At 40.4% G+C, this 26,345-nt stretch overlaps 1 protein-coding gene across 2 annotated transcripts in view; it reads left to right on the top strand.

Annotated features, from left to right (window-relative positions):
- The window catches only part of ext2 (exostosin glycosyltransferase 2), a 185,665-nt gene that overhangs the window by 135,084 nt on the left and 24,236 nt on the right, over positions 1-26,345 (top strand). For both annotated transcript variants that reach the window (XM_048545190.2, XM_048545191.2), the window contains one exon: positions 8,040-8,206. In XM_048545190.2, coding sequence (XP_048401147.1) covers positions 8,040-8,206 — 167 coding nt within the window. The remainder of the gene's footprint in view (positions 1-8,039; positions 8,207-26,345) is intronic.

Raw genomic sequence — 26,345 nt, 5'->3', positions numbered from 1 at the left:
ATCGAGGCAGGTTTCGCTTGCTGGAAGATTTCTCAACCTGCATCACTGGCAGAAATGCATACTGTAATATTTGCAAGTTCCTGGCAGAATTCCAGCATATGTGCATTCCACTCCTCCATATCTTGAGTGACTTCTACTGTTTAAGCTATGTTCACTGCTCCTAGCCTCACCATTGGCCATGACTTAGTACCATGCTCTGGTTGCTAGCTGTTATATTTACCCCTAAATTTAATGTTATCTACATGGATAAAAGGCTATTTTCTAAAGCGGTTGTAGTTTAGTGAGTTGATATGCAGCCAGATTCTAAACAAGGCCTCACACCTAAAGTGTATTGTCTGACCTGTGATGTCACATCAGATATACTGAGGGAATGGATAAAACCTTTAGTTATCTCGGGGCAGTAACTTGAAAGAAATTCTGGAATTTGCATACTAATTCTCTCTAACTGATTAAAGATTTAACAGCCGCCTTAGGTTTGTTCAACACTATCAGTACAATGATCCTATGACCTTTTGCTTATAAATTCTGTGTCCAATGCCACTCTCTCATTGGCATGTTAAGAAGGAATGAGACTCCGAAAGCTTGTGTCTTCAAATAAATTTGTTGGATTATAACCTGATATTATGTGATTCTTCACCTTGTTGCCCACCCCAGTCCAACACCCACACCCATGTCTTTATCAAAAACAAATCCTCCTTTGTGGATGTAGTGATTATAACGAGATCAGCCAGATAGACCTCAGAGATTAACACCCCCAGTCAGGTGCCTGGTCAACATAATCATAGAATCTGTACAGATCAGATAAAGGTTTTGGATCATCCAAAAGAAGCCGTCACAGCTATGGGGAGAACATGCAAACTCAACAGCGACAGTTACTCAAGGCTGAAATTGAACCTGGGTCTCTGGCGCTTTCAGGCAGCAAAGCGAACCAGTATGCCACCATGCCACCCTTTTAAAAGGGTGAATAACAGGAATATTGAGTCCCTGAATGCTGAGGCAGTGCTATTGTCCAAGGCTATGCATTTGTAAATAAAAGCTGATTGGTGATGGGATGCCAGCCTGTGAAGAGTTATTTCAGCAGCAGCCATCCTTTTTGCAGCATGGCTGACAGCCTAGGTATTAGGTAACAGATGCAGATTTTCTTTTTAAACTACTTTCTCAAAACCTTTTTAGAAGTTTAAGTTACTTAGCCAGAATTTCTATAAAGCATCTCGTTAATATCACACATGCACCTGACTGTTAAATGAGTACAGTCCTATTTGAGTATTTCATATGGCATGGGAACTTCTGTTCAGTAGTCTATATGTTGCACAGGTGGTGCAACATTTTCTATATTGGGTAAGTAACTTTTTCAAAATAATATGTTGCTTACTAGTGGGTTCCATATGTTCTTTTGATCTTCTAATGCAGATGGCTGACATCTTAGATCAAAAGATCTTCAATACTCAGCTCCACACGCTTTGGTATCCTCTGCCTTCCGCCAATTCCTCGGCCCATCCCCCTATCTCTGGCCTGCTATCTTAAGCTCTGATCACCATTTTTCATGCACATTCCGGTCTTTTCTTCCCCTCCCAGTCCCAAGCCACACTTCAAAAGCTGATTCTATGACTAGAAGCTAACTAGGAATAACATTTTGAGTTGGAGATGGTATTTCCAATAAAAAGGCCTCCCACAACTTTGGGTGGGATGTGCTAGTTCGTGCACTTCCAGTTTTAGTGCAGCTTTTCCCAAAGTCATGGAATTCTACATTCACACATCAAAAGCTAATTCTCTGTTCTGGTCAGGACCCAGTTTTTGATCTATAGAAGAGGGAATCCCCAAAGAGTTTCTCTATAAAGTAAGGGGAGGCTCAATTTTAAAACTACAGTAGTTTCAAATGCCAAATTTTGAGCTGGGGCCTGGCTGTTAATGTACAGAGGCTGGATTTCCAAAAGGCCTTCCCTATGATTATTTAACTGGGAAGTTATTTAGCAACTGGCCATTCCCAAATATAAGATGACTGGGGAATTGAGCATGTGTTCCCTCTTTCCCTTTCCTTTTATTTCACTTTCTGATTCAGTCCTGAAATACTTTTTTTATACTGGAGCCAAGAAACTGTGTAAAGATAAGCAGTCAAGCATTTTGTGAGGATAGTTTCTGTAATTTTTAATCTGTTAAAGATCACAAGTAGGCAAATAGTTTGATAAAACACAAGGACTTGACAACAAGTAGTAGCTGACAACATGAAACAGGCAGGGGCTGGTGAATCATGTTCTAGTGAATGTAGGCAGATGAAGAGACGGAATTGATAATCCAAAGTAGATGTAACCAATTATTCAAAAGGTCACAGGGTAATTTGGATCCTTTTCTGCCTGCTTCTCTCTAAAAATATGTGATTTTGGTTTCTCAGTACTTCATCATAGGTCACCCTAGTTTTTCCCAATTTCTCTTCTGTTTTCATGGATCCCAGGAGCTTCCATATTCGATTCTGTAACAGACATCTCGAATTTCCCCAACCCTTCGGCCACTGCTCCCATATTCCAAAGTAGTAATCTGTCTTTTTCTCACCTATTGATTTTACATCCCAGGATTTGCCCCAGTAGACCTGGAACAAGAACAAAGTCGATGTTGTAAGGCCAAACCTAGTATCTCCTAATCTTGTTGCCATTTCTAGTTTTCTTAAAACCCAGGTTTGGTACAATAGAGACGAACTAAAGTGTCAGATGATATTACATTTAAAAAAAGCCCATGTACTTGGAACATTTATGGCTTATTGTGCACTGTCACAGTAGATGGAACACCTTGCTGGGATGACGTACTGGAAATGGAGCACTGCTTTGCGTGGTGATTTTAAAAAGTAAACACAATGCCTCTTTTACCTGACTTGAAGTACAGAAAGTACTTAACACAAATTACTACTTACTACAAATAATAGCCTGTAACTACAGGCAAATAATGATGAACCAATGGCATATGACTCTACTAATTAAACTGTTAATTTTATAAGCTCCCCCTCAACCTACATGTGCGGACACAGGCGGGGAAAAGCATGAGTGTTATGGGCAGAGGAAAAAACAAGGAAAGTACTTCACAGGTCCCTGTTCACAAGATTTGCTGTTTTGCTGATCAGAACTTTGCTTCTTTGCCTTCTTACTCCGGATACTTTCACTGTTGCGAGAAGCACCAGGTGATTGGCATGGTGGCTCAGAGGTATATATTGCTGCCTCGGTGCCAGAGGCCCAGGTTCGATTTCGGTCTTTGGTGACTGTCTGTGTGGAGTTTGCATGTTCTTCCCATGTCTGCACGGGTTTCTGCCTACAGTCCAAAGATGTGCAGGTTAGGTGGATTAGCTATGCTAAATTTGCCCCACAGTGCCCAGGGATGTGGATTAGCCATAGTAAATGTAGGATTATTGAGATGAAGTGGTGATTGTGGGGGTGGAAGTGGGGGAAGTTGTCTGGGTGGGATGGTCTTTGGAGGGTTGATGTAGATTTGATGGACCAAATAGCCTGTTTAAGCACTGTACGGTTTCTGTGATTCTGTGACTTGTTCACGTTTGTAAAAGTCTCTGATTTATTAAATAAATGCTAAAGAAAAGATTTTAGTTTTTTTTAGTGCAGAGACCAGAGTTGGCTCCTGAGTTCGCAGAGATCTGATGGCTTCTGTGTATCCTTTTCATATCCCTAAGCACATGCCCTACAGCAAAACTAGGGGTCATATTTTTAAGGTGAGATGTGAACAATTTTTTTTATTTACACAGAGAGTAGGTCGTGTTTAGCATGAACTGCCAGAGAAAGTGGTGGATGCAGGTATAGTTACAACATTTTAAAGACATTTGGATAAGTCCATGAATAATAAAGGCTCGGAGGTATATGGGTCAAACGCAAGCAAGTGAGATTATTTTAGTTCGGGAATATGATCATCGTGGATAGTTGGACCAAAGGGTGCTGATAATGGGAACTGCAGATGCTGGAGAATCCCAAGATAACAAAGTGTGAAGCCGGATGAACACAGCAGGCCAAGCAGCATCTCAGGAGCACAAAAGCTGACGTTTCGGGCCTGGACCCTTCATCAGCTTTTGTACTTCTGAGATGCTGCTTGGCCTGCTGTGTTCATCCAGCTTCACACTTTGTTATCTTGTATGATGATTATAACTAGTCACAAGTCCACAGACCAATCAGATATTTGTTGCCAGTTGAATCTCCATTTGTCCCTCCACACCCTCAGCTCTAGCGCATCTGCAAATCTTCTCTCACTACTGCTTGAACCAGCAGCTGCATGGACAGTACGTATAATGAGTGTCAGGTTACTTGTTTTCCAAAAAGTACAACAATCCATCAACAATTCTTAGTTTTTAAAACAATCCTTTTCCCATTTTAGTCCATGATCAAAAATCCAGAAGGGGGAAAATATGGTCTTTACAAGATGTTGTATAATGTAAGGAAATGTGAAGCTATTTACTTTGGTAATAAGACATATTTTATAAACAGTGAGAAAACTTCAAATGTTGGTGTTCAGAAAGGTATGTTCTGACAGCCAACACAAATTAAGCACATCGGTATTGTGAGAAATTAGGAAGGCAGATACAATATTGGACTCTATTGAAAGAAGTATGGAATATCAGATAAAGGAAATGTTGCTTCAGTAGTAATTTTCATAATTTCTTCATTCACAGTGTTGTAAATCTTTGGTCCCCTGTAACCCAGATGGCTATGCTTACTGAGTATACTCAAAGCAGCACTGTCCAAAAGCCTTTTAATTTTAAAGAATAGAAAATGCTGGAGATCTGACAGTGACTTTGGAGGGAGAAACATCATTAATGGTTTGAACCTGAGAGGACTGCAAAGGCCTTCTGCCTGCCAGCAACTATGTGCTTGGCACTTAGGTAACTGACTAGCTTGGGGCGATGAACAAGATAGTGAGAAGCCAAAAAATTTTTGCAAGCTCAGGAATTGTTTTTGTTCTTTGCAGAAAAAGAACACTTTAAATGGGAAGATAACCAGTTCATTTTCCATCAACACTTGCTATATGCTGTGACATTTAATTAATTCACACCTTTACAAGTGTAAGTTTGTGATGTACAATACTGTAAGTCATCTTGTGCCTGCTGCAAATAAGGAAGAGCATCCAGAGAAGAAAGACCAAGAAGCAGCGTCATTTCAGCAAAGTCTTTGCCTTCTCAGTCTTTTCTTTCACCCATAACAGCCTGTCTGTTTGTGTAGGAGTTAGAGTTTTAACTTGTAGTTACATGTTGACAGTTCATGACAGTTATAACTATAGCTAGAATCATATCTATTTTGTAATAAATAATAATTAAGAACAGAAACTGGTGCATGCTTTCTGTCAACATTGGTCTGAAAGTCAGGTAAATTGGAGAATTTGGCTTACTTTTTAAAACCTTTAATTTTTGTAACAGTTCCAGGTATGGTGTGCTGCTCCAGTAAAACGTAACAATTGGCCACCTAATTGTACACTCCTTTAACTTGTCTCTGTCCCTTTTGAACGATTTGATAACTCTCTCTCAGTTAACTGTCCAATGTGGTTTTGTGTCATGAGTAAACTTGGATACGTTTCTTTTCAGTCTTTCCATCTAAATCATGAATATAGGTTGTAAATAGCCAAGATCTCAGCATTGACCTTTATGGCAATCTGTTGGTTACAATTTGTCACTTTAAAAATGCCCAGTTTATCCCTACCCTTACCTTGTGTAATGATCTTGTACGCAGTATGCTATTGAATGCTTTTCAAAAATCTATGTATGCAGTCATTAATTCTCCTTTATCTACCCTCCTAGTTACATCCAGGGGGTAAAAAATGAGTATTTACCAAATATGATTTCCCTGAAACCAAAAACCCAGTTAACGAGCAGCTGATTTGGCACAGATCATAATGGAGTTACTTGATTAATGTAGAGTAATACAATGCCAATGGTGCATTTTTCTGCTCGGTTATCAGGACAGCTGCAGACAATATTGTTTCACTTTATTTTCTGAACATCTCTTAGAGAACCTTAGGTGGAGGATTGGTTCTTTTTCATCTCTCAGTTCGTGCATGACCATGGTACATGTCTAGTTTTAGGCGGAAAATTAATTTTGACATAAAGGTGTAAACCAACCAGTTAGTGGTGTCTTAAAGTGGAAATCTGATTTGTAGCTTTTGTTCTCGGCAGAAAAACCAAGCCGATCATTAGAAACGAACTTGTGGAAAATTAGTCCAAAGACAGAAATAAAGAAAAAGTTAATAAAGGTTATCTGTCATCAGTTTGAAAAATGTGTGATACTAGTGGCACTTGATTAAAGTACGTAGAAAGAATGTACAGTAAGGAGGGTGTCCAAAATGATACTAGTGAAACCCATTCAAGCGGACTTATTTTATTTGACCGATACTTAACCATTATATTGTCCCAGTCTGTTTTCAGGGTTGTATCAGTCTTTTCTGTAAATGAAGAAGAGGCAGAGAAATTAAGTAGCAGGTGGAGAAATGGTTACACAACCACTACAAGAAAACCTACAAAATAATTGAACTGGAAATCAGTCATGAGTAGTATTGTGAATTTTTTTCATAGGTATCTCCCTTCTAGTTTAATCTTTGATCAACTTAACTTCAAAAAACATCAGACTTTTGGGGAGGTGGTGACATAGTAGGAATGTCACTGGACTTGTAATCCAGAATTCCAGGCTAATGTTCAAGGAACGGGTTTTAGAGACCACCCTTACTGACGGTGAAATTTGAATTCAAGAAAAATCAAGAACAAAATGTTAGCTAAGTGGCTATTGGTGTAAAAACCCATCAGGCTCACAAATGTCCTTTAGGGAAGGTCTGAATTGACTCCAGACCTGCAGCAATGTTGTTGATTCTTAACCTCGCTGAGCATTAAGGATTGGACAAGAAATGCTGCCCAAGACAGTGTGCCGTCATCCTGTGAATAAATGTAAATATGATATAGGGTAATTTCATATCTTCGTATAAATGCAGTAATGACTGATACGATTGGTCAGTGCCCATTAAAATCATAAAATAAAATAACCAATTGCTTGATGCCATTTATATTTTGTACACTTGTAGCTTTTAGATTCTGACTGCTGTGACAGGAAGAAGCGTATCTTAGTGATCAAAATCCTGAAAGCCTGGGAATTGAGGTTAAAAGAGAGTACACAGTTGCAAGATGCCTAAAATATTACATTTAGTGAAATGTGAGTTGCTTCTGTCACGGCACTCAGGGCTTGGTACAGTGGAGTAAGCCAGCCATAGTCGTGTTTGAAGTTGAAAACATGACTGTTTGTCAATACTAATCTTAAAAGTGGGGAGGGGCAGACTGAGGGAAATGTATAATGTGTGAAAGGCAAACAAAGACACTTTAAAAGAAAGCTATAAATTATAGACTAGACAAATTTCTTCATGGAAGCCTACAACTGCCTGATACACTTTGGCTTTCCTTAAATGGAGAAAGGTACTTTCCAAGATATTGTTAAAATGTCTTTATGAAAGAATTTTTGCAAACTTTATCCTGAGGCATTAACCCATAGCAGGAAATGAGCCGGAATTTGTAGAGTCTGTATCTGTAAAGTTGCTGCCGCTTGTGACATACTTGAAACAGTGAAATTCCTTCAAAATATTAGCATTTGCAGCGAGTATTGTTTCATGACTCACATTACAATTCATCAAAGTTATAGTTTAGATACTGTGGTTGCTATTTTAAATAAAGGAAAGGTGTCATTTATGAACAATAAATCCTCACAGCACCAGGGTCCCAGGTTCGATACCATCCTCAGGTGACTGTGTGGAGTTTGCACATTCTCCCCCTGTCTGCATTGGTTTCTTCCAGGTGCTCCAGTTCCCTCCCACAATACAAAGATGTGCTGACTAGGTGGATTGGCCATGCTAAATTGCCCGTAGTGTTCAGGGATGTGTAGATTAGGTGGGTTATAGGGGGATGGGTCTGGATGGGATGCTCTAAGGGTTGGTGTGGCCTTGTTGGGCAGAAGGGCCTGTTTCCACACTGTAAGGATTCTATGATAAAATCTATGAAATTCAAGATTTTAATTTGTTTCTTCTTCCAGAGTCACTGTGGCCCAAGATCGGAGTACCCCTCAAAGTTGTAAGAACCAAAGAAAACAAACTGAGTAATAGGTTCTTTCCTTATGATGAGATTGAAACTGAAGCTGTCCTGGCAATTGATGATGATATCATCATGTTGACATCAGATGAATTGCAGTTTGGCTACGAGGTGGGTGTATGGTGTTTAGCACGGAAATGTTCTTGACTCATCTACAAGTAATGATTTGTTTCAAATAACAAGTCTGTAATATTTTGGATTTCTCAGGATATGAAGCTATTGAAAATAGGCAAAAGATAATATGCCTATGGGGGGTAATGTGGAGTATCTGCTTTATGCACGAGTTAGTGATGACGTAAGACCTCGGTAGCTGATTATTTCTTTCATTGAAAACTAGTTTTTCATGTTCTCTTTTCATGTCATCTTAACCTGTTCTTAAATAGCTATTTCTGTTACAATTTATCAACTTGCAGCTCATTTATGGTGCTCATGCAAATGCTGAGACTCAAACTTGGTTACAAGTGTGGGAGAATTGTTGTTTACCAAAATTGCACAATGTTTCAGTATCGTACAAAAATAATATTATCAGTGTCTAATGCATATGTGTGGGGAGTGGGGAGGGGGATTGCTAATTAGCTCCACTGGTTAGTCAGCTTACGTGTGGATCTCACAGTAATGCCAACAGCACAGGAAATTTGATCCCTGTGACTCAACTCCTGCCTCCACCCTTCCTGAAGTAAAAGTAGTCATGATTCTATACTGTGGTTCAGTGAGTGATTGCCAAAAAACTGGCAAGAAGCAAAAAACTGAACATTGAGAAGAATGGAATGTACGCATTTTATTCTTCTGTGGGATATTGGTGTCACTGCTAGGTCAGCATTTGTTGCCCAAACCTACCCATCATTGAATGGAGTGACTTGCAAGGCCATTTCACAGGATACTTAATAATAAACCACATTTTTTGTGGATTTAGAGTCACTTGTAGGCCAGACCAAGTAAGGATAGCAGATTTCCTCCCATAAAAGATATTAGTGAATCAGATGGATTTTTTAGAATAATGAGAGTTCCATGGTCACCACAACTGAGAGTAGCTTTCAACTAAGTCTAATCTCTCAGTTGCAGCGGTGGAATTTGAACCCATCCTCAGAAGGTTTGCGTGGATTTCTATGTTATCTCTATTACAATGGGAGAGATGCTGATGAACTGCAACTCTACCAGTTGTTCCAAAAATACATGGTTGAGGACAGATTAATCAGATTTTACCATGATTCCATCTTCACTACCTCAAATGGTGACAAGACACGTTCCATCTTTTCTAATCATCACTGATCATTGACATTAGGCAGCTTGAGTTTTGAGAGGAGGAAAGAAAATAGCAGAAAACTAAGGGCACCAACAGCCTGTAGAGGAGGGTCATGTGTGTTGTAAGGTAGTTGATGGTGGTCCATGGTGAAGAGAGTGGAAGCACAGGGAATGACAAGTTGAAAATGGATTAAGAATTGCACTAAACTCGAATCAAAGTGTAATCTGAAATACTCGCGTTCATTAGAAACTAATTCAGATTTAGATAGATGCAATCCAGTAGCTAAAACAATTGCAGAACTGGCCATTTTAAATTTGATACTTTCACAAAACTAATGAGCAGTTATGTTATAAGCTATTTGCAAATCTGCTTAACTCCACAAATCTAATCATGTTGCCACAACAATACTTTCAAAGTTTTGGATTGACAGCATTAAAAATTGTAATATTTTTAGAGGGACGAATAGCTGATGTATTTATAAAATAAGCTCTTGTCATCAAGAAAAATCCTCGTTTCTACATCTGGAATAGTTTGGTATAAGAGACGAAGGGCTAGGAAATGAAGGAGCTTTGGAAACTGACCAAGGCGGTGCAACCAAATAAGAATGGAAAGTGATAAGTACTGTGAAACTTAGCACACTATAGAACGAAGGTATATTAGTAGAGAAAACTGGTTGAAATGGAGGGAAAGAGGATGTCGAGCAAGATGGGCATGGCAGATGAATTCAAGAACTCGGGTGCAGAAAGATTTTAACCTTATTTTGGGATTGGTGCTTAACATTTTCACATTTCGTGATTATCTTCACAGTAAGAGCTGAAGGGCTTAGATAAGTTCGAGGTGTAGCTATGCACAACTTACATGATATTTGTTGAGAGGCTAAATAACAAGTTTAAAGTTAAGAAGTAGGGTGAAGGTACTTCAGGATAGGTATAATAGTTTTATTTAGAGCAGAAAACTTGTTTTTTTTAATTCACGCATGGGAAGTGGGCTTCACTGGCATTATTTACCCATCCTTATAGAAGATGGTATGCTGCCTCATGAACCTCTGCAGTCCTTGGGATGCACATGTACCCACCATGTTGTTAGAAAGGGAACCGCAGGATTTTGACCCAGCAACACTGTAGGAACATTTCAAGTTAGAATAGTGAATGACTCAGTAGGGAACTTCCCACACATCTGCTACTGTTGCTGTTCAGGATGGCAGAAATCGAGGGTTTGGAAGATGCTTTCCAAGGAACTTTGGTGAGTTATTGTAGTGCATCGTGTAGATGGTACGCACTGTTGTATGCTGCATTGGTGGTGAAGGGTGTGAATGTTCAATGGTCAAAGTGATGCCAATCCAGCAGGTTGCTTTGTCCTGTATGGTGTCAGTCATTTTGAAAGTTGTTGGAGCTGCACTCGTCTATGAAAATGGGGAGTATTCTGCCATACCTCTGACTTACATAGACAGTGGTCAGGCCCGAGGGAGTCAGGTTACTTGGCACAGGTTTTCTGGCCTCTGATCTGATTTTTGTAGCCACATTATTTATAATCCAGTTTAGAGTCAACTGTAACCCCCAAGGAAGTTGGTCAGGGGGGACTCAGCAATGGTAGTGCTACTGAACTTAAAGGGATGAGGATTGATGCTTTCTTATTGGACTGGTCACTGCCTGGTACTCAAGCCCAAGCTTGATGTTGTCTTGCTGCATTTTACCATGGAGTGTTCCAGTCTCTATTGAGTTATCATTGACGCTAAACATTATACAGTCATCAACAAACAACCCCACCTGTCTCGATGATTGAAGGAAAGTTATTGATGAAGCAGCTGAAAAGGATGTTGGGCCTACCATGATGTACTCCTCCACTGATGTCTTGGAGCTAGGATGACTGATTACTAACAATCACAACCATCTTCTTTAGTGCTGGGTACAACTCCAATCAGAAGAGAGTTTTCTCCCTGATTCCCATTGATTCTAGTTTTGCTAGAGCTTTTGATGCTATACTTTAATAAGAGCAGTCACTGTCACCTCACCTCTCTTTAGCTCTTTTGTCCATATTTTTGTTTGTAATAAAGACAGGAGCTAAATTGCCGAGGAGCTGAGGCAGAGCTGGAACTGAGCATCAATGTGCAGGTTAATGAAATGTGAGGCTGGATGAACACAGCAGGCCCAGCAGCATCTCAGGAGCACAAAAGCTGACGTTTCGAGCCTAGACCCTTCATCAGAGAGGGGGATGGGGTGAGGGTTCTGGAATAAATAGGGAGATGCTGCTCCTGAGATGCTGCTGGGCCTGCTGTGTTCATCCAGCCTCACATTTTATTATCTTGGATTCTCCAGCATCTGCAGTTCCCATTATCACTCATCAATGAGCAGGTAATTACTTTGCAAGCACTTCAGCAACCACTTCCATTGTTTTGCATTCTGAAATATCCCTTAAATGTCTGTCTCTGTCTGCCTGCTGTCTCATTGGCTGCAAAGTATGCTGCTTGAAGAAATTATTACAGAAACATTCCACAAACTCTTCATCTAGGCTTTCTTTTCGCATATATTTTTTCCAGTCGGTATGTCCTTCTATAGAAAGTACTTTAAATATTGGAACCGGGGATCAAATTAAGAAGGTATGGTGGATCACAAAAAAAATACAAGGCAAGAAAGATAGGTATTAAAATAGGAAATGGTAAACAAATCAATGTAGATTAAATCATCTATAATTATTACCTTTCTGACAAGCTTTCCAATATTTCTTCCTTTGTAATCCATCCTACCACATGGGTTACTGATAGAAGACCAGAACACCATTCCCATAAGTGACTTGTTGCTTTTTCTTTCTTTTCTTTATCCAAACTTCTCCCTCCTAGGTTTCTGAATTTGTCAACCCTCTGCATTGTGTTAATGTTGTCATCAACTAATAGAGTCAACCCTCCACCTTTTCCTCACTTCCTGTCCTTCCTCAATTTCACATACTCTTCAATATTCAGGTCCCACTTGTTGCTATCCTACAGCCATGTATTTGCAATGGCTATTCAGCTATAATTATTTATTTCTGTTTGTGTTGTCAGTTTTTTTGTTTCATTTTATATTGCCACCTGCATTAAGACACAGAACTATGTCCTTTTATTATTGTTTAACCTTTGGCTGTGTATGTTGATTTACTGTAAGATTTGTATTCTCTATGCATTCCTGTATTGATCTTTGCACCATTTCCTATGTTGATACCTAGCTTCCTTTGCCTTCTCTGTACTCATTTCTATTGACCCAGTTATATGACTAGCCAGAGTCAGGTCCCAGCCTGATTCAGGTGAGGACTTTCCCAATGGTGCTGATTCTGTTTTCTCCAGCATTTGTCCTCGTGGCCCCAAGGATTGAAACCCACTTTTCCACAACAGCCTTTAAGACACGCATTCATCTGTCTAATTTTATTTGACCTTTGCCAGTCAGATAATTATGCAAAAATTATTACCTTGGAGGCTATACTTTTTCTTTTAGCCCCCAGCTCTTGTACACTATCAGCAAAACATGCTTTCTATTTCTGCCTACATCGTTGATACCGGTGTGGACCAAGACCACTAGCACCACCCCTCCTACTGTTAGCTCCTTTCCTGAGCTAAACAGATGCCCCAAACTTGGGGAGCAGACAGAGGACACCAGTCTCACACATCAGTCAGGATCCTCTTTGGTTATAGAGAACTGTTCTATCCTCCTAAGTATGCTGTCTCCTGCCATTGCTCTAATTCTGCCTCCTCCTCCATCCTGTACTATTGTATCATTGATGAGTTCACTCATCTACCCTACTGCCCTACTTTCATCTGTGTAAGCTATAAGAACCTCAGACTTGTTGGTCACTCGCAAAGGCTAGGCTCCACCAGTCCCATCTCCTCAATCTACTTACCAGCTTCACTTATAACCATGCCCTCCTGTCCATGATCAAGAGCTAAATCAGAAGACACTAAGAGTTGAAGCAACTCCCGGAATAAAGTAACCGTATAACTATCGCCTTACCCAATGTTTCTCAGCGTATGATGCTCCATCTGCAGCCAGTTATCTCTGAGCTGAAACTTCTGCAGCCCCAAACACTGCAGATGTGTTCATCTTGGCTGACACCAATGGACAGAATTTCCCATCACATCGGCAATCACGGCTAATCACCTTTGCTGCCATCTTTATTACTTGTTAATTAATTTGTTTTTGTCACCTAATTTATAACTAACAACCCTATGAAAGTTAGTAAATTTTACTACGGATAGAAACTTTACCCGTGCTGAATCAAACTTTACAGTTACCAATAAGTTCTGTGTATTTTGAAAGCAAAATGCTCACGCACCATTCACTTACCTCTTTGTCTCTGTCTCAGTTTTAATCTTTCTGTCAAAACAATCATTTCACAGACTGAGACCCAGCAGTAGCTAGCTGTTTATTTAACTAATTGAATTAACTAGTGATTAATTCAACTTAGCTTATTATATTTCAGTTGGTGTAAAATTACAGGGTTTTTTGGGCAAACTTCAGGGAAAAAAAGACATGTAAAAAGGACAATCCCGTTTACTTGTCCTATAAGGAGCATCAAGCATACAAAACTGGAATCTACTCGTTGAACTCATCATATTTCCTCGTTTTCTTTCAGATAAAAGTTAGTGGATGGTGTTAATAAGCTTCACTGTTTGAGAATACACATGCACATTTTTATTGCGTTTGATCTCTTTCAGATGTGGCTTATGGACAGCAGCATTTTAGCAATGTAATGAAAGCTTCCTTTGTACCTATGTAAATAGTTGTTTCTCAGGCTAGACTCAAAGATATTGCATTACAAAGAATATCATTTCCCATAGTGAATGATGTGGTGGATGAATAGATGCAAAAATAAGCAGTTGTACTTCGAACAGTGAAGGAATTTTTTGGTTGGCAGTGTCAGAGTTTTAACATCTGCTGTGTTAGAGTTTATTTTCTCCGTAAACAAACTAGAAAAGAAATTGGGGTCGTTATTTTTTAGGTTTCATTAATATAGCAGAATTATGGTTGTATCTAAAGTAATACCTTAAATAAAACAAGCACAAGATTTGTATGAAGTGCAGGTATTGATCGTACAAATTTCACTTATCTCAGATATAAGGGCTCAGAAGTGATGAGTTGATTTTGACACATTTATTGCGGGAATGTCGAACACCTCATTCTTCGCACAAATATTTTGTCCTATATTTTGCATGTGTCATCACCGGTCCATGGGAGCATAAAGTATGATGAAAAGTTTGTTTTCCTCAAGGAACTGCCTTCTTCAACAAGATTACATATCATGTGTTTTCGTGGAATCACTGCAATTTACTGCTGTAGGTCGAGATTTGTTACAGGCAAAACTTCAAAGAAAATTCAAATAGCTTTCTGAGTTCAAAATATTTAATAAAAAACTCCATCTATCAGTTTAATATCACACTCTATGTTACTCCACTCTAACTGTTACTTCTCCTTAAATAAGATTACATAATCTAAGGACCTGTAGAATAGCAGTCATAACCATCTGTTGTGTATCCATCTCTACTTTAATTACCTTGCCCCTGCAGCAATCCTTTGTGGTTGTCTCTCCCCAGTACTGGTGAACTTGTCAGTAGGATAGAATTTGACATTTTGCAAAGAAGTGGAACCTCATTGCATCAAGTACAAGAGCAAAAAAATCTAGCATACACCAATAGTTACTTTGTATTTATATAAACCTATATCTAACAATATGGTGCCTAAAAATCTTGAGAGGCTGATTCTTGAAAATAATCTTTATCCACAGCGAATAATTCAGAATGATAATACTCAGTGTTGTTATTGTGATTTTCAGGAGATTAGGCATATAAACGTCTCAAAACGCACATACAAGGGGAGTAACTTGAGAAGCCACATTGTTTGTCCAACAGCTTTCTGACCCACAGACCACAAGCAGTGAAAATAGGTAACTGCACCTCCTCCACAATAACACTCAACTCTGGAAACCCCCAAGGATGCATCCTCAACCCCCAACTGTACTCCTCGTACACCCACAACAGTCTTGCCAAATTCTGAACAAACACCATCTACAAGTTCGCCAATGACACCACCGTAGTAGGATGGATCTCTAACAATGACGAGTCAAAATACAGAAGGGAAATAGAGGGTTTGGTGACCTGGTGTAATGAGAACAACCACTCTCTCAATGTTGGCAAAACTAAAGAACTGATGATTGACTTCAGGAAGAAAGGAGGAGAACATGCCACCATTTACATCAACGGAACTGAGGTTGAAAGAGCGGAGTGCATCAAGTTCCTTGGAATGATGATGTCTGGAAAGCTGTCTTAGACTTCCCATGTGGATGTGATAGTCAAGAAGTCGTAACAATGCCCCTTATTCTAGAAGATGCATTACAATAACTCAAGGTCCCTTTGAAAGCATCTTCCAGATCCTCAAATTTTTGCCAACCTGAACAGCAAGACCACTAGATGTGTGGGAACAGCATCACCTGCAACTTTCCCTTTGAGCCATTCACTATTTTTACTTGAAATGTTCCTATAGTGTTGCTGATTCAAAATCCTGTGGTTTCCTTCCTAACACATGATGGGTGCATATGCATCCCAAGGACTGCAGAGGTTCAAGAAGCAGCATACCACCACCTTCTTGAGGCCATTATAGGGATGGGTATATAATGCTGGCCTGGCTAGTGAAGCCCTCTTCCCATGAATGGTATGACAACTTCTCTGCCCAGGGCCAAAAGAAACTATAGAAGGTGGTGTGAACAGCCCAGACCGTCAAAGAAGCCAACCCTCCATCCATGGACTCTATTTTCACAGCTTGCTGCCACAGAAAGGCTGCCAATATCATCAAAGACACATCGCACCCCGGTAACTGCCTCCTACATTCTCTTCCATCAGGTAGAAGATACAGAAGCCTGAACACACACCAGCAGGTTCAGGAATAGCTTCTTCCTGGCCATTAGACTGATGAGTGGACTCTCCAGCTTCAAATAATGCTGATCTTGCTAACGTTGACCTTGCCTAGCTCATGCCCTGTGCAATATATACCACTAAGTCATTTTACACCCTCTGATTGCTACATCCCTGCTTACTATGATTTGCCTGTTTGCTCATAAACAAAGCTTTTCACAGCATTTCAGTACATGTGACAGTAAATCAATCAACTAATCAATCACTTTAGCCATTTAGTCACCTGCTTGGATTTGTGCCCCCTGTTTATCCAAGGTATTGGTTTGATTTTTATAAAGACAAAATCCAGCAGCAGGCTGGGTATTCTAGGAATGCTGAGGATTCTCATGAGAGAACAGAATTCTTAGTTACAGCCTATAGATGCCCAGTCCTGGATATCTCTGAACATTGTCCCATATCACGTCAGGCTTTTTGAAATTTCAGTCTCTCTGGGGAAGGATGCAGGAAGTAACCATTGTACGTGCCCCTTCATCGCGTGACAGTTTCAGACTAATGGACTGAACTCTGCATTTTGCAATCCATTGTGAAGCAGTTGATTGGGTTAGTGTTTTCAAAATGCAAGCAAATTGCCCTTGTAAACTCTGCTGCTGTTTCTTACTCTGGTGATGTGTATTCTTTACCTTTTGAGATTTGGGCCCAAACGACATTATACAGCTATTTATAACTCTGGGTAAGAGTCAAAATTTCTTGAACTCTCAATTGCAATCTGTGCAGCAAAAACATGATTGCCAATCAAAGAATGAGTGAAATCAGATCAGGGTTAGGTATTCTACCATTTCATGACGAGACATCTGTATGTGTCTGACCTGAGTCATTAGTTTTGTTCAGCAGGTAATGACATTCAGGTTCATACCTACAAAGAATAGCAGCAACAAGGAAAATTGTTTTTAATCTATTGTTTAAAATAGTTCTGCATGACAATACACAATATGGCAGCACAGTGGAGTGGCTATAGCACCGGGGGCTTGGTTCAATTCCAGCCTTGGGCAACTGTGTGGAGTTTGCACATTCTCTCTGTGTCTGCGTGGGTCTGCTCTTGATGGTCCAGTTTCTTCCCACAGTCCAAAGATATGCAGGTTAGGTGGATTGACCATGTTTAAAAAATTGCCTGATTTGTCCAAGTATGTGCAGGTTTTGTGGATTAGCTATTGTAAATGAGTGGTTATGTGGATAGGGTGGGGTGCTGGGTCTGGGTAAGATGCTCATCAGAGGATCGGTGGAGACTTGATGGGTTGAATGGCCTCTTTCTACTCTATGGTACGAACCTTAATTGAGTAACGTAGTTGAAAACTTTGCCTCAGCCAGTGCTACGCATTACATATATGCAATAAAATGTGACAGAGACTCGGGATAATGTCCCATTCAGATTTGATTTTAATTTACAACTCCTCCCTTTACAATTCAAGTTTCTGAGCTAAGATCAAATGCAGTCACACATCAGCAACTAAGAGACTGTTTTGAACCAGTTGAAAAATCAGATTCAGCAATGTATCATCAAATATAGTGGTTACGTTGAAGCCTAAAAATTAGAACAGTTTTTAAATTTATAAATTATGCTCCCATTGTCCGTTATAGCTTGCTTCTATACTGAGCCTTTCCAACATTTATAAGATTCCAGAACAGGTGTTTCTCATAGGTCGACATACAGAACAATAAGTAGAAAGCAATAATTGTGTAGCTAAAAAACTACAAATAAAAAAAATACACAATGAGCAGCAGCTCCCAACAAAGTAAAAGGAGAAGCAGACCAATCAATAATATGCTTTAAAAAGAACTTTTTGGCATTTTCTTTCAACTAGCTAATTGAGGATTCTAAATAACATTTATGTAACAAGCCTTAAAAGAAAATGTTCCATCCCGTGATTTCACTTGACTATGAAATTTCTTCATCTTTCTGTATTTTTCACCAGGTTTGTCACCTTATGCCTGTAATTTCCTTGATGCATGAGTCTGACCCTTATTTTCCAACTTGCATCAGTATGTCTGTCACTGTCGCAAGCATGGTCACTTTGGAGCTTTTATTTCTGCAAATGATTTCAAACCAGTCTGGAGAAAAAAAAAATTAAATGTTATTTAGTTTTTGTATCTGATATAGACTGAACCAGACAAAAAGAATAAACAGATCCTTAGTCAAAAAATTGACTATTATCATTATAGAAAGTACTAGAGATCTACAGCTTCTGATGGCTGACAGTCCTTGGGAGCAGAACTTCCTGTACCAGAGGGGCAAAAGTCCTGCCTCATGTCTATTAATTGAAAATCACATACTTTGCTGGCAGGGTAGCTAGCATTCTGCAGGGACTTCCCACAGCACTCCTTACTCTCTACAAAAATACTTACTGTCTGATTTCAACTAAAATGAGAAGTTGTTGGTGGATAAGATCAGGGTAAACCCTAAGGCTTTCTATAGGTATTTAAGGAAGAAAAGAATGACAAAAGATTAGGTCCAGTCAAGGATAGTTGTGTGTAAGTTGTGTGTGGAGTCAGATGAGATAGGGGAAGCGCTAAATGAATATTTTTCAACAGTATTCACTCTAGAAAACGACAATGTTGTCGAGGAGAATACGGAGATACAGGCTACTAGACTAGGTGGGATTGAGGTTCACAAGGAAGAGGTATTAGAAATCCTTCAGAGGGTGAAGATAGATAAGTCCCCTGGGCCGGATGGGATTTATCCTAGGATCGTATGGGAAGCCAGGGAGGAGATTGCCAAGCTTTTGGCATTGATCTTTAACACGTCATTGTCTACAGGAATAGTGCCAGATGACTGTAGGATAGCAAATGTGGTTCCCCTGTTCAAGAAGGTGAGTAGAGACAACCCTGGTAATTATAGACCAGTGAGCCTTACCTCAGTTGTTGGTAAATTGTTGGAAAAGGTTATAAGGGATAGGATTTATAATCATCTAGAAAAGATTAAATTGATTAGGGATAGTCAGCACGGTTTTGTGAAGGGAAGGTCGTGCCTCACAAACCTTATTGAGTTCTTTGAGAAGGTGACCAAACAGGTAGATGAGAGTAAACCGGTTGATGTGGTGTATATGGATTTCAGCAAGGCGTTCGATAAGGTTCCCCACAATAGGCTATTGTACAAAATGCAAAGGAATGGAATTGTGGGAGACATAGCAGTTTGGATCGGAAATTGGCTTGCTGAAAGAAGTCAGAGGGTGGTGGTTGATGGGAAATGTTCATCCTGGAGATCGGTTACTAGTGGTGTACCGCAAGGTTCGGTGTTGGGTCCACTGCTGTTTGTCATTTTTATAAATGACCTGGATGAGGGCGTAGAAGGATGGGTTAGTAAATTTGCAGACGACACTAAGGTCGGTGGAGTTGTGGATAGTGACGAAGGATGCTGTAGGTTGCAGAGAGACATAGATAAGCTGCAGAGCTGGGCTGAGAGGTGGCAAATGGAGTTTAATGCAGACAAGTGTGAGGTGATGCACTTTGGTAGGAGTAACCAGAAGGCAAAGTACAGGGCTAATGGTAAGATTCTTAGTAGTGTAGATGAGCAGAGAGATCTCGGTGTTCATGTACACAGATCCTTGAAAGTTGCCACCCAGGTTGACAGGGCTGTTAAGAAGGCGTACAGTGTTTTAGCTTTTATTAATAGAGGGATCGAGTTCCGGAACCAAGAGGTTATGGTGAAGCTGTACAAAACTCTGGTGCAGCCGCACTTGGAGTATTGCGTACAGTTCTGGTCACCACATTATAAGGAGGATGTGGAAGCTTTGGAAAGGGTGCAGAGGAGATTTACTAGGATGTTGCCTGGTATGGAGGGAAGGTCTTACGAGGAAAGGCTGAGGGACTTGAGGCTGTTTTCATTGGAGAGAAGAAGGTTGAGAGGTGACTTAATTGAGACATATAAAATCATCAGAGGGTTAGAGAGGGTGGATAGGGAGAGCCTTTTTCCTGGGATGGTGACGGCGAACACAAGGGGACATAGCTTTAAATTGAGGGGTGAAAGATATAGGACAGATGTCAGAGGTAGTTTCTTTACTCAGAGAGTAGTAAGGGAATGGAATGCTTTGCCTGCACCGGTAGTAGATTCGCCAACTTTAGGTACATTTAAGTTGTCATTGGACAAGCATATGGACGCACATGGAATCGTGTAGGTTAGATGGGCTTCAGATCGGTATGACGGGTCGGCACAACATCGAGGGCCGAAGGGCCTGTACTGTGCTGTAATGTTCTATGTTCTAAAAGTGGAATATTGGGCATTAAAATTAGGTGAATACTGAATTTAACTGAGTTATAATACTCTGTCCTTGACCGCTAATAGCCTTCCAACTCTCTGTCGTAAATAATCAATGGCCAATTAAATGAGTTTCAGGTGAGCTCCTACTTCGAGTGAAACATGCTCCAATGTGAATTTAGCACCTTTTGGCCTGGGAAGAGGAGCTAGGATTACACCGTTTAAAAATACAGAATACCAATGATTTCTCCATAATAATTAAAATAATGAGAGGTATCACAGGAAGTAAGTAGATATAATACTGTCCCTTCAGTTCTCAAAATGTGTAATTCAACCAGAAACCTTAACTCGGTTTCTGTTTGCATAGATGATGCCAGCATTTTATCTTCATTTCAGTTTTCCAGAATCCACAGCATTTAATTCTTGTTTCATAAAGGTTCTAAACTTCTCAGCCAACCAGTTAAAGTTGTTTGTTTGACTTCAAGGCACATCAACCATGCTGCAAACATTAATAGAACGTAGAACAGTACAGCACAGTACAGCCCTTCGGCCCACAATGTTGTGCCAAACTTTTACCCTAACCCTAAAGTCTATCTAACCTCAGCCTCTACCTTATACTATCATCCATATGCCTATCTAATAGCCACTTAAATGCCACTAATGAGGCCGACTTCACTACCCTCTCCAGCAATGCATTCCGCGTCACAACCACACTCTGAGTAAAGAGCCTACCTCTGACATCTCCCCTATATCTACCTTCACTCACTTTAAAACTATGCCCCTTCATAATAGTTAACTCCACCCTGGGAAGATGTCTCTGGCTATCCACTCTATCTATCCCTCTGATCATTTTGTACACCTCTGTCAAGTGACCTCTCATCCTTCGTCGTTCTAAAGAGAAAAGCCCTAGTTCTCTCAACCTTTCCTCGTAAGACCTTCCATCCATTCCAGGCAACATCCTGGTAAATCTCCTCTGCATGTTTTCCAATGCTTCCACATTTTTTCTGTAATGAGGCAACCAGAACTGGACACAGTACTCCAGATGTGGCTGAACCAGGGTTTTGTATAGCTGGAGCATACCTTCGTGGCTGTTGAACTCAATCCCAATATTAATGAAAGTCAACATACCATACACCTTCTTAACAACTCTATCCACCTGGGTGGCAGCTTTCAGGGAACTGTGGACATGAACCCCAAGATCCCTCTGCTGCTCCACACTGCCAAAAATCTTTCCGTAAACCCTGTATTCTGTTTTCAAGTTTGTCCTTCCAAAATGAATCACCTCACACTTTTCAGGGTTAAACTCCATCTGCAACTTCTCAGCCCAGCTCTGCATCCTATCAGTGTTCCTTTGTAACCTAGAACAGCCCTCCACCCTATTCACAACTCGACACACCTTTGTATTGTTCGCGAACTTACTAATCCACCCTTCCATTCCTACATCCAAATCATGTACAAAAAATCACAAATAGAAGAGAACCCACAACATATCCTTGTGATACACCACTCGTAACTGAGCACCATGTTGAATATCAGGAGCAAAAACAAAGTTGGTGGAAAAGCTCAGCAGATCTGGCAGCATCTTTGGAGGAGAAAACAGAGTTAATGTTTCAGGACTGGGTTCTGAGGAAGGGTTACTGGACCCAAAACATTAACTCTGTTTTCTCCTCCACAGATGCTGCCAGACTGCTGGCCTTTTCCACCAATTTTGTTTTTGTTCCCGATTTACAGCATCCATAGTTCTTTTGGTTTTTATTTACCATTTTGATTATTTTCCGTCCACTGCCACCCTTTGTCTTCTAAGAGTCAGCCAATTTTGAATCCAATCTGCCACATTTCCCCGTATCCCATGCCTCCTTACTTTCTGCATGAGCCTACCATAGGGAACCTCGTCAAATGCCTTACTTATATTATTCACATTTAATGGATTTATTTCTTTAAGATACTCACGAGGCTGAACTAGTCTGAGAAACAGTTAATGTTTTAGGTCACCTGTTCTTTGCCTCCAACGTTTTCTGTCTTTATTAGGAGAAGCGATGGGTTGGCAGAGGCAAGGTGATGGCCAAATGGTATTATTGTTGGAGTCTTAATCCAGAGACCCAGGTAATGTTCTGGAGGCCCAACTTCAAATCCCATCATGGCAGATGATAGAATTTGAATTCATTAAAAAAAACCTGGAATTAAGTTTCTAATGATGACCGTGAATCCATTGTCAATTGTCAGAAAAACCCACCTAGTACACCAATGTCCATTCAGTAAGGAAACTGCTCTGTTTGCTACCTGTGACTCCAAACCCACAGCAATGTAATTGACTCTCAGCTGCCATCGGGAATGGGCAGTAAACACTGGTCTAGCCTGTGATGCCCCATGAATGATTTTTTTTTAAAGAATTTTCACTTTTACAGTGAATTCTTGACATGGAAGTACACCTACGTACGTAGGTGCGTATTACTACTAATAATATTATAGAACATGACAGCACAGTACAGGCCCTTCGGCCCTCGATGTTGTGCCGACCTGTCATATCGATCTCAAGCCCATCTAACCTACACTATTCCATGTACGTCCATATGCTTATCCAATGACGACTTAAATGTACCTAAAGTTGGCAAATCTACTACCGTTGCAGGCAAAGCGTTCCATTCCCTTACTACTCTCTGAGTAAAGAAACTACCTCTGACATCTGTCCTATATCTTTCACCCCTCAATTTAAAGCTATGCCCCCTCGTGTTCACCGTCACCATCCTAGGAAAAAGGCTCTCCCTATCCACCCTCTCTAACCCTCTGATGATTTTATATGTCTCAATTAAGTCACCTCTCAACCTTCTTCTCTCCAATGAAAACAGCCTCAAGTCCCTCAGCCTTTCCTCGTAAGACCTTCCCTCCATACCAGGCAACATCCTAGTAAATCTCCTCTGCACCCTTTCCAAAGCTTCCACATCCTTCTTATAATGCGGTGACCAGAACTGTACACAATACTCCAAGTCCGGCCGCACCAGAGTTTTGTACAGCTTCACCATAACCTCTTGGTTCCGGAACTCGATCCCTCTATTAATAAAAGCTAAAACACTGTATGCCTTCTTAACAGCCCTGTCAACCTGGGTGGCAACCCAGTAATTACTACTAACAGCATGGCTGGTTAGAATGTGAAGTCACTGCCAAAGGAATGGGTTCCACGAAGTAGCTTTCAAAAGTAAATTAGACATATACATGAGACAAAAGAGGATTGAAAGTTATGCTTAAAGGCTGGGTGAGTTAGACGGAATGGGTGGTGATTTGCCTGGGATAGAACCTGTAGAACGGATTAGTTGATGTAAATTACCTTTACATTTGCTGCATGTTCTGTATCCTGGTAAGTAATTGTGGCTGGAGAGAGTCTTCAGAGTTTCTGAACTTTAAGGCAGATCTTTTCATTAAGAGTGGTGGGCCAAGTGCTGATTGTGTCACCAGGACGTGATTTGTATAAAATTGGAACTTGATGCATGAATGGAACATTCTCAAACACAAATGCAAAAACAAACTGTTGTCTTGTAAATTGGCATATTGTTTATAATCCTGATTATACCAATGTCAATTATAACTGCAGGAAAATATAATCTACCCTCAAGCTAAGAGTTTCTGAATCATAAGCATATGTGCTGGCAAACTTTATGCTCCTTCAACTGCATCTGTGCATTCACCTGGAGACATTTAAATGCTGTTGAGACAGTTTTGTTAATCTTGAAAATAAATCAGTGAAGTAATTTTTGAAAATCATACATTGACTTATTTAAAGAGTTAGCCCTTTATCTGTCATTCTTGTAGGTAGTGAAAAATATTCAGAGTACAGCCTAAATAATAAACCTCTGTACCATTCATAGATTCATACAGTTTAGAAAAGGCCATTTGGCCCATTGAGCCTGTACCAACATGTCTAACACTAAACTGCACTTCTCCCAATTTCCTGCACTTGTCCCTTATCCATGAATGTTATGATATTTGAAGTAATTGTCCAAATTTTTTAATGGTTGCAAGGTTTCCAGCCTCTACTGCCATCCCATGCAGTGTATTCCAGATTCCCACCTGCTGGATGAAAAAGTTTTATTCCTAAATCCCTTCTGAACCTCCTGCCCCTTACCCTAAAACTGTGCCCCATGTGATTGACTCCTCAACCAAAGGGAATAGCTGCTCTCTATTCACCCTGTCCATACCCCTCGTATTCCTTTACACCTCAATCATTTCCCCTGCTCAGTCTTCCGTGCTATAAAGAAAACAATCCAAGCCCATCTGATGTCTCCTTATCACTCAGTGTCTCCATCCCAGGCAACATCCTGGTGAGCCTCCTTTGTATCCCCTCTAGTGCTGCAACATTTTTCCTGTAGTGTGGTGACTAGAACTGCATGCAGTACCCCAGTTGTGGCCTGACCATAACTGTACAACTTCACCTCCTTGATCTTATACTCTGTGCCATGACTGATGAAAACAAGTGTCCCATATGCCGCCTTAAGTATCATATTCATGTGCTGTGCCAACTTCAGGGATCCCCCTGATTCTCTAGGCTACCCAGCATCCTGCCATTCATTTAAATACTCCCTCATCTTGTTTCTTCTTCCAAAGGGCATCATCTCGCACTTGTCAGGGTTAAATATCATTGGCCGCTGCTCTGACCATCTGACCAACCCATCTAAATATTCCTGCAATCTGCAACCATATTCTTCACTCTACCAATCTTGATGTCATCTGCAAATTTTCTTAACGTTCCCCTACATTTTCATCTGTATCATTCATATATTTAACAGACTGTAAGGGTCCCAGTACTGATCCTTGTGATACCCCACTGGCCACTGGCCTCCAGTCACTCAAACAGCCTTTTTACAACTACGTTTACTGTCCAATACTAAGCCAGTTTCTGATCCATCTCACCAAATTTCCCTCAATTCCATAAGCTTTAACCTTCTGAATCAGTGTCCTATGTGGGACCTCATCAAAAGCTTTGCTAAAATCCATATAGACTGCATCAACTGTACTTCCCTAATCCACACACACACACGCGCGCGATGGCATTTTCAAAAAATTCTACCAAATTTGTTGGGCATACCCTCCCTCTGATAGGCCATGCTGACTATCCCAAATTAACCCATACCTTTTCAAATGGGTATGAATTCGCTCCTTCAGAATTTTCTCCAATAGTTTCCCTACCACTGACATGAGACTCACTGATCTGTAATTTCCTGGTTCATTCCGACCACTGCAAAGGTATACTCACATTAGCTGCCGTGGAGTTCTCTAGCACTTCCCCTATGGCCAGAGAGGAAATAAATATTTGTGTCAGAGTCCCTGCAATTTCCTACCTTCCTCACACGCAGTTCATCTGGGCCGAGAGATTTGTCCGTTCTTAAACCCAACAGACCCTCCAATACCTCCCATTTCCTGTGTCAAACTGTGCAAGCTCCTCACAGTACCTTTCCCTGAAATCCCTATCTACAATATCAGGCAGGAAATGGCCTAGTGATGTTATCGCTGGACTTTTAATCCAGAGACCCAGATAATGTTCTGGTGACCCAGGTTCAAATCCCGCTAAGACAGATGGTAGAATTTGAATTCAATAAAAAAAAAATCTGGAATTAAGAATCTAATGATGACCATGAACCCATTGTCGATTGTTGGAAAAAAACATCTGGTTCACCAGTATCCTTTAGGGAAGGAAACTGCCAGCCTTATCTGGTCTGCTCTACATGTGACTCTAGACCCACAGCAATATGGTTGACTGTCAACTGCCATCTGGGCAATTAGGGAACAATAATAAATGCTGCCTGGATAGCGATGCCCTTACCCCGTGATTGATTAAAAAAAAGTTCTCTATTACCACAGGGAAGACTGAAGGGAAGGATTAATTCCACACCCTTTC

This window comes from Stegostoma tigrinum, chromosome 17, assembly GCF_030684315.1.
Source record: "Stegostoma tigrinum isolate sSteTig4 chromosome 17, sSteTig4.hap1, whole genome shotgun sequence".
Taxonomy (NCBI): Eukaryota; Metazoa; Chordata; class Chondrichthyes; order Orectolobiformes; family Stegostomatidae; genus Stegostoma; species Stegostoma tigrinum.
This window is presented reverse-complemented; position numbering and strand designations above follow the sequence as displayed.